The sequence below is a fragment of the Necator americanus genome, chromosome I (genome assembly GCF_031761385.1).
Source record: "Necator americanus strain Aroian chromosome I, whole genome shotgun sequence".
In the NCBI taxonomy this organism is placed as follows: Eukaryota; Metazoa; Nematoda; class Chromadorea; order Rhabditida; family Ancylostomatidae; genus Necator; species Necator americanus.
Window position 1 is genome coordinate 12,668,171 of NC_087371.1, and position 9,783 is coordinate 12,677,953.

Genomic DNA, 9,783 nt, shown 5'->3' on the forward strand with positions numbered 1-9,783 from the left:
TCAAGTTATTTTCCAATTCCAACTTTTTCCAACATTTTACATGACTCACCAATAACGTCTAACACCATGGAAGACAACCAGAAATCATCCCTCCGGACAAACTGTTTTTCGTATTCAACAACAAGAGAAAAAAAAAGAAAAATCGTCAAGGTGAGCTTGACTCACCCTATTACGCTTTATCCCGGCACTGATCTCATTCTCAGACAGCATCATTAAGCAGTCGTCGCCGTGGACGGATGACTCACGGAGCGTTGTGGTGTTCGACGAATGACGCTTCGACACGACATACTTCCGTTTCGCGGTGACCTAATGGAAAACGAACATCAGGCAGGAAATTTGGAACGCTTTCAACGCTACGTCCTCACTACGGGAGGGATTAGAGGGGAGGTACTGTGATATTTTCTGGAAAAAAATAGTTAAAATAAACTGTTTCACTGCTGGCACTTAGAAACGTGATGTGTGCGCGTGGCAGGTACTTTTTATGCATGGATGCTGGACCCACCGTCTATGTATAAGACGTATGTACGGTGTGGAGTGATGTAAGGTCAAGGGTGAAGTATAAACGTGCCGCGCGTGAAACAGGACTATCCACCTTGACCAGTTATGCTCCACCTAAGATCCAAGAGACGTAGATGGTAGACCAGAACCGTGGGGAAGGACCTCATTGACATTGATGAGGTCTTGAGGAGAATCTGATAGCATTTAAGTGAGTTCCGACAATCCATACTTTCCAGTACAACGGATGCTTAAGCTTGAGCAAGGCTTTCACGTAAAAACCTCTATGACTTTAAGGATTCGATCTTCTCTGTACCATTCTGGGAGAAATAGACGACCAACTGTAACCATCAACAAAGCAGTAATTGTTGTTGTTCTGGTTATTTCAGAGAGGATTTTATTCTATTACAAGAGACGATCCGAAGCGAAGGGTTGTAGTGGATGAACATACCATACTAATAGATATGAATTACAATTTCCGTGTGGGATCAGCGAGAATATCGTCGATCCCATCGACTACACGGAGTACCACCTGTTTGATCTCTGCGGTTGAGCGAAGAGATCGAACACGGTTGTTCTACAGTAACATGATACGGCAAGTCGTCGGTTTCTGCTCGGGGATCCGTTACTTATCCCTGAGCGCATGCGTCACCTTAATTCATACTGATCTTTTCAACTATTCACAGCTTTCAGACTGCAAGAATGACCGAACAATACTTCTCTGTTTAAACCAGGGAGGGAAATGGCCACGTAATCGCGGAAGTAACCCTTCAGCCGAGTCCGACGTAACCTGGTGGCTCTCTTTGTGTTTCATTCTTATTGTGAGTTCTGAGTAACCTGTTTAGGTTCCTTTTCATCTCTACGTCCTCTTTTAAACTTTTCTTCAAAAAAGAACAATTTTTCTCATCTATGTTATATCTTACAGTCGCTAACGTGTTTCTTAGCTCATTTCACCACTTGCCTTATTCACATTGTCACATCGATGCATTATGAGGAAATTACCTTCGGATGATCTCTCTTTGCACAGATTTCGTGCGCGTACCTCATCTGTATCGCCTCGTGCCGAGCTTACGGCAGTGAGTTTTCCGGCTGTTTTTTATCTTGGGGTACTGCAACTACCGTAATAGATCATCGTCACTAATAGCGCAATCGTAATAATGTTACCATGATAGTATCCACTAAACCGCTAGATCCAACAGCATTGTTGGGGGTTTTCAAACTTTTGACTCTATCTCTTCCTCCAACCCTTATTTTTCTTCTTTCTTCCTTTCTTTCTTTACCACTTCTTCCTTTCCAAATAATCCTATGCTACATTTCTTCCTTAGCACAAATCCTTCCTCTCGATAATTCCATAAACGATGTCGTACGTTTCCACAAATGTTAGTGACCACTAAAACGACTACTGGCACTTGTCCTCTATGCATACGCAAGTAATGTCACCCGGACAACGAGTGAGTTTTACGAAATTCATCCCGAAGAAGAAACGAGACAAGAGGGACGCTCATTAGCGAATTCGTTGAAGAAGTCGGTCCTGGGGAAGAGTCAACGATAGAAAAAAAAAGAAAAAAAAAACACTATGCATTGAAAGAAGTGATGTGTCACATTCCGTGTGCAGCTTGACCACACAAATAGCGGGTATTCGCGTTTTTTTTTTCAAGCAAAAAGAAGTCCTTGATGCTTTTTTTGACAGAGAGGGAGAAAGAGAACGCTGAACGCTGAATTGAAGGGATCTTCGGAAAACCTTGTCAAATTTCTCATGTATTCCAAGTCAACGGAGTGAAATGGACTCCGCTGAATTTCCATAGGAGATTTTCAAAATAGGCTTCTAGGATTTGTGGTTATCCCATATTTTCCCATACCGCTACTGCTGGTCCCGACAAAAAGAGAAGAGATAACAATCTTAAGAGAGGTGATATACCTTTTAGTATTCTTGTCCTTTCTTGAAGCAACACGTATCAGCACATCACCTGGGAACCACACATTCCAGTATCCATGTAATTTCTGGAAGTTTTTGGATAGATGGTCTAGTATAAACATATTTTTGCAGCAAAATCCAATACCTTTTCAAAACTGGACTTAGTAAAAAAAAACTCGATAATAAACTCGTGTTTAGCAGGCTGAACCATCTTACCTGGGACTGAAAAGGTTCCTAGATTAAGAACAGTAACTCGTATCTGGACTACAGTATAGAGTGAAGTACAGTACCGCTTATAGAAACGTAGCAAGATAATTTTTTATCGTTGTAAATGATACTTCTTCAAAGATCTAAGAATCTACTTAGTCATTGACAAAAATGTATCCTGATCGGGGATTTAGTTGTATTGAGATTTAAAGAAGCAGTTCAGGTTCACAATTACGATCCATAGCTATGTAAACAGGCTTGGAGAATAAATGGAGGAAGTGTAAAAGTAGAAGATGAGTTGCGAGAAGGGAAGTGAAAAAAATAGTCGAATAATGTGTTGGTAGCTACCGAACATCTTGAATTACTTGACTTAATCGGCGGGCTGACGTCATCGCCTGACGCGATTACCCGCATCTTCGCCGAGGTGTGCCGTCCTTGAACACAGCTCTGCCCAACCCTCTCGATCTTCTGCGAGAGCTTGCACAGAATCAATCCATTCGTCGCTATTCCATATTCTGCGAAACCTTACTCTCGCCTAAACTGCCTATCCACGCCGAGTGTCCTCAGGTCCTCTTTCACCACCTCAGTCCAAAACTTCCGTTTTCAGCCAGGTGGCTTCTTCCAGCTCGAACCCGACGAACTCCTCAGAACTCGTTGAACAATGCGATCTGCCGGTCTCCTTAATATATGACCAAAGTATAATAATATTAATATATGACTTAATATATGACGATTTACTTTAGCCACTTTCGATGGCGGTGCAAGATGTTGGTGTTTTTCATCCGCCGGTAAACCACATCGATTTCTGCGTAAAGATCTTCATTGTGGCATACTCTAGACATAAAGTAGAAAAGTAGCCGTCTAAGCAGCTTTCGTTCCGTGCAGTCAAGCCTCTCCATAACCGTTGATGGTGCTGCCCGTACATCATGATGGGGCGAATTGCGGATAGGTAGACTCGCAGCTTGACTTCGTTGGTGATGGGGGTCGACTACAGGCATTTCGTTAAGGAGTTAAATGCAGAAGTGGCCTTAGCGCATCTTTGCTGAACATCTCTCTCGTAGCCGTTGTTCTTCAGCGTACAGCCCAGGTAACAGAACTCATCGACAAATTCTATCGGCTGTCCGTCCACCCTGATTCCCGTTCGAGATCCACATCTGCTTGCATTTATCAGGGCGTAGGCGTTGTCCATTGGCTGCAGCCAGCTTCGATACAAGGTTAACAACACGTTGAAGTTTCGTACTGCTTTCCGCGAATATAACGACATCGTCGGCGTACTCGAGATCAGCCAAGGGGCGCCCTGATGGTGCTAAGACAATGTCGGCAGGACACCGGTCGACTGTTCTTCGCATAATGTCGTCGATAGCGAAAATTGAACAGGAAAGGTCCTGCCACTGCACTTGTCTTACTCCAGTTACCACTTCAAACGGTGTTATACATCCGGCTGGTGTTCGAACTGCAGCAGTTGTTCGTTGATTCATGTCATCAAGCAAGCGAACGAACTTTCCTGGTACTCCATCGGCGCTCAGTGCGTTGAGAAGACGGCCTCGGTGAGGACAGTCGAAAGCGACTTCAAAGTCCAGAAACGCCAATCGCATTGGCTCTGAACACCGCTGCCAGATTTCGATCACTCTCCTGACGATGAACACCTGGACAATCGTAGATCGGCCAGGACGAAAGCCAACTTGCTCGTTGTGCGTTGTTTCTTCGCGATGTTTAATGAGTCGGTCCACGATAATGCGCTCCAGTACCTTGTACGTAATACGCAGCAAAGAGATTCCTCGATAATTCCTAGGGTCCGTGACGGATAACTTCTTGTGGAGGGGAATTATGATAGCGTGTCTCCACGAATCAGGTATCCTTTCGTCTATCCATATTGAACGGATGATCATTGTTATCTCACGAACTGAACATCTAAGAGAAGATTATGTGTATAAAGCAAGAAAATTATTTATTTCAAACAGAAATTTTTAAAAGATTTTGGTAAAAAAATGGAAGAATACAAGTCAGTCAGACAACATATCCGCGAGAATTCTAGGAAGTTTCGAGAAGACAATTACGTTTAAACAATTTTAGAATACTCTTTTACCGATCCGCAACTATTAAAGGCCAGAATTTAACTTCTATCAGTCTATGTTTCAAGTGATGAAAGCGTTTGGAAAGCAAAATCTATTATTACTGCTATCAAACCCCTTATTACTTACAAGTACTTATTTCACTAAAGAAGTAAACTAACTGGTAAAAAAGTACTATGAAGTATAACAACTTTGCAGCAAAGAAGTCTGAAATATGAGCGGGTTTTTGAAGGGGAAAATTAGAAAAGAAAACAAAGCAGGGATGAAGATGAGGGAGATGAATTAGAGAAAAAAACAGGCGCAGCAAAAGAAACCGCAAAAGTACCTTGAACTGATTGTGGCCTCAGGGAGTTCAACTACTGATTTTTCGATAGCATTGGATTGTTGCTCAAAGTGTGCACCGCCTGCTCTAAGGTGTTTAGGTGACATCAGCTCACATGTAGACCCACATCTACAGTAATCATACCGGTCCCAACCGGATGATGATCCCAACAATCCTAGCACTTCAGGACATTGCACCACTTTTTTCTTTTGTGGTCTCTCCAAGTGAACCTGAGTGAAGTGAAGTGAATAAATGAACCTGTCTGGATCTTGCAGAGCTTAGCTGATCTATCGCAATGATCGGCCTATCGATTAAGTGGCTTTGTCCTACACTTCCTATTCTCGCTGGAAAATCTAACATACATACCTCAGCTGGATAAAAATCGAGGATATTAACTCAATTTCTGTGCTATCCCCAGTAAGTCAAAATCGGAATCTCATTCTTCGACCGTAGGATCTACTTAATTAGAATATTTGGAAAATGCGATGTTGTGTGCCTTAATTTGGAAATTTTTATGTGATTGGGCCAAGTTGAGGTGGTGACTTAGCTAAAATCACACTTGTTGTTGCCATTAATCCAGAAATTAGAAAAAATCAGGCAAATAAAAGCCAATCTAAGTACAGGAAATATTATTTAGATAAAAACCAAAAGACCAAAACGTAAGGAATGGACATATTTGAATTCGCAACCTACTAGAAAGCAATCTTAGGGCTAATCAAAACAGCTGCCTCATGCTGGAATCGAACCAGCGACCTTCTGTTTACTAGACAGACGCTCTGCCCCTGAGCCAATGAGGCGCAATCAATGCTTACTAGGAATCTTATATGAGGCTAAACATTTATTTCATCACGTTTCGAATGTTCACTTCTAAGCAGTCAAGTTTCGTGGATTTTCAGAGATTATTTATGATTAATGTTATTCGCGGATGAATGTAATACTCAAAACCTTCGTTTTGGGGCTGTCACCTATTGAGATATTCCCTTGGGCAACGTTTTCATCTCCGAAAGTTTGGTTGTTTGATCTGCTGCACTATTTCCAAACTTCTCAACACCTACCAGTCCTCTTTTATTTCCTCCTTCTCTCTTAGTTTTTTTATTTTTACTTTTATGATTTTTTCCATACTTTTAGAAAAATTCTCCCTAGTTTTTATTCCTTCCTATTTCCAGCTGTGCCCATCTATGTTCTGTTAATCATGGAAGCGATTTTCTAGAAAAAAAAGTTTTGTTTTTTTTCTAAAAAATCGCTGTTGTTTTGGCCTGTTTTTGGTTACCGTATTTTCTGGAAGAGGTCGTCGCCGTTATTCTTTTGAAGTCAGAGTCAGTAGTAACTATTTACTATCTAATGAATAGCTTTTTAATGTATACTATTTCCAATCAAATTTTTCATCATTTTACTGCTGGAATCTTTTCTTCGGGATTTACAGTTCCATGAAAGTTTTTAGGACTCTATCCTCTGATCCACTCTTATATATACACCTGTCTGAGCGTCCGGCTAAAGCCGGACTTTAGACTTTCTGTGGTGTTTGCTTCGCTCGCCTTCACTGATAAACGAAAATTAATATTAGTGTTATTAGTTGTATGAAATTGGACTTGTGTATCTCCGCAATGTTTTTTAATTATAACTGAAGATTAATTCTTTTGAACGCATCAGTTTTTTTTGCAAACCATTCGAGCTTCAGCTTCAAACACTCTTATCAATATATTATAGACATATTTAAAACTATCACGGAAATATGGGTTTTTCTGTTCTCTATATACGGTTATCAAAGAATGGTGTTTTGGATAAAATGACGTGAAAGACATCATCCGCTGATAAAGATAACGTTCCAGGAGATACATAAACATCCTGCTATATTTAAGAGCGTTTTTGGCGTTTCTTTTCTGAGAACGGCATAATAACAACTTGAGACGATAGATATAGAATAGATACGAGGAGGAGTATGAAGGGAAAAGACCCAGTGCTTAACCATTTATTTTTTGGACAGTACATTTTACTGCTGGAATCTTTTCTTCCGGGATCCTTTACAGTTCCATGAAAGTTTTTAAGACTACATCCTCTAATCCACTCTTATATACATATATTCCAATAACGAATAGACATTGACACTTCCTGTAAAGGCGATAGTTCCAAAATAGTTTACTCAGTTGGCTGTATGTGTTATTGAAATCCTCCTGCTTAAATAAAATAGCTGTGCAAAAATATTTTCATTCCTTTTCACGCCATAAATACCGTATTCTTCTCCGAAATTTGTTCCGTTAAGCGCCCAATGAATTCACAGGTTTCGTTCTACTTGTTTTCCGTGTTTTTGGTGGTCGTATGTGTGAGCGCCAAGACAACTGAGAAACCCCACAGCGAAGAAGAAGTAAGTGGTCTGTCAGTTCAAGAACTATTGGTTTTTTTTCAAACTGTGATCATAAAGGATAAAGGATAAAGTTTCTGGCGTTAATCAATCCGCTTGGGATGCGCCCCCACGTTCACTTCAATTCAGAATCGTTTGAGGTTTACGAACGTATAACTGGCCTATGCAGTATATCTAGCCCCCACTTGCGGTGGCTAGCCGATGTGTCAAGTCAGTGTTTTTGTCCTCCCAGACAGGTCTGGAACCAATTTATCGACCCCGGAGGGATGAAAGGCTTGGTGAGCACTAGGGCGGATTCGAATCTGCGATCGATCGTGCAGGAAGCGCAACCTCTGACCGCTACTGTGATCATAAAAGACTCTTTTTCGCCACTTTCTTCACTCAGTTCAGTGCATTTAACAAGCACAGAATTGCTTATTGAAAAGCTTTCGCACTTAATAGTTCACTTTTTTGTCAATAACTGCATTGCTCTAAAGTGTAAGACTCTCAAAGGCTACGAGGGCAGCATCCAGAAGGCTTCTTTTTGTGAAAATAAAAGTGACCAGTGCGGGGCTGACTATTTTATTATTTTCCCCTCAGTTTTCTTGCAGATGCAAGAGAACTTCTATGAGTTTTTTTAAACTTTTTCTAAAGCTTTTTTTAGGGTGTTAAAGAAATACGGACACTCAAATTAAATTCAACGTTCAAAATTCAAATTTTTCATGGTAAATAACAAAATAAGTAAGCAGTAGGTAAAATATGTTTAATCTCGCAATCAACAAAGTAATATGCTCTCTTGGTATTTTTGAGATGATATTTTTTTCTGGAAAAAAATAAAGTAGAAAAGATACCGTTCCCCAGTATTTTTCGAATATTTGCTTTCAAAAAGGTTTGTTGACGAAATGGAAGGACTTTTTCCCCTAGGAACTTCTTCTTTGGAAAAGGAAAAGTTATGCAGAACTTCAGATGAAGCTCACGAGATACAGTAATCTTCATTCTAGGATCCACTTCTTGCACTCTGTGAACCATGTAAACAAGCGATTGGAATGTTGAAGGATTGGAATAAAAAGAGTCCTATGTTAAAAGAGGTAATATATCGTTGAAGCACTTTTTCATCGCTAAGGCACACATCCCACTATGTGTTCCTTAGCGATGAGCTCACAAGAAGTCCAAAGCGGCATGTTAGATATTACTGCACTAGATTTCTTTTTTTTAAATTATAAACCTCAAAAAGCTCTTCGGTCTTTCTCAGAAATAGCAGATGCCTGAAAGGTTCAGCGCTGATCCGGAAACACTCAAGAACTTTTTAGGAAATTTCCACGTACGATTTTCAATGAAGCGCGGCACGGTGGCATCTTTAGTCCTATGTAGGAACGTTTTCAGGAGATGTTTACAAGCCGAAATTTTGGGAAAAAGAGAAAAAAAAACATAATCAGGAAACAGTTCTTTGTCGCAAGTTTTCAAAAGAAAAATAGTTCAGGTTGGAAAGACGGTGTGCTCTGTTGTCGGTAAGAAACAAACGCTTTGTGAAGCCTCTGTGAATGTAAGTACCTTAACCTGTGATTCAAAGTCATATCGAGCCGAATCCACTTTTTTTCCTGACAGTTTTCAGATGCTGTCAATGACTCTCAATACTGCGAAACCGGAGAACTTATGCGCGAAAATCAATATGTGTGAAAAGCGTAAGGGATTACTTTCTAATCGGAAACCGAAACACTAGGGGTGAGAATCTAAGATCGTTTTATGATACAATTATTATTTATATGCGAAAAAAACTGGTTAATAAACTCAAACAGCAGTTCACCTCTTGCAAAAACACAGAGTGTTGTAGATAATTTTAAAACGTTTTTTTCTTCTTTTTTTTCCGAAGAATCCGCTAAATGCTCATCATTCTCATTCAGATAAGTCGTTGGGAATAACAAAATCACTCCCAAATGTCATTTTTTCATCTCTGATTTTATCTAGTAATAAATTTCTTTTTTTATGTACTTCTAAAATCGAATGCTCTTTATGTTATAGACTGAACATTGAACGAGCAGCTGTAATGTTCCACTGAAAACTGGTGGAGCATGTCAGGAAATAGAGCAAGTTCGTATTCTGTTAGATCTGTTAGAAAGAAAATACAATTTATTGTAGAATTTGTCTCAAAAAACTTGTTGTTTGGTTGGAAATACAGTATGCTTTGAGTGGAAATATGTACTTGCATCTTAGATGAGAAGAATAAAAGTTAGAATTGACCTAATGAGCAAACGGATGTCCTTACGTACATGGGTACTTATCTGCAAAAAATCGCAATTTTGCGTCTCCACCGCTAAACGGTAGGCACAGTCATTGTATGCGAATCGTCTCGGAATCGAAATGTACCGCCTCGGAATGAACTCTCGAAATAGTATCCAGGAAAGTTTTCAAAGAGCCTGTAAGCACCTAGGAGCTT

The 9,783-nt window shown here is 40.2% G+C and overlaps 1 protein-coding gene across 1 annotated transcript; it reads right to left on the bottom strand.

The window, feature by feature from the left end:
* Nucleotides 1–3,714: 3,714 nt before the first annotated feature.
* On the bottom strand, nucleotides 3,715–4,506 carry RB195_005319 (uncharacterized protein; the record flags this gene model as incomplete). Its single annotated transcript, XM_064177740.1, has 1 exon — nucleotides 3,715–4,506. One exon carries the CDS (start codon nucleotides 4,504–4,506, stop codon nucleotides 3,715–3,717), a length of 792 nt encoding a protein of 263 aa, XP_064034854.1.
* Nucleotides 4,507–9,783: the final 5,277 nt, after the last annotated feature.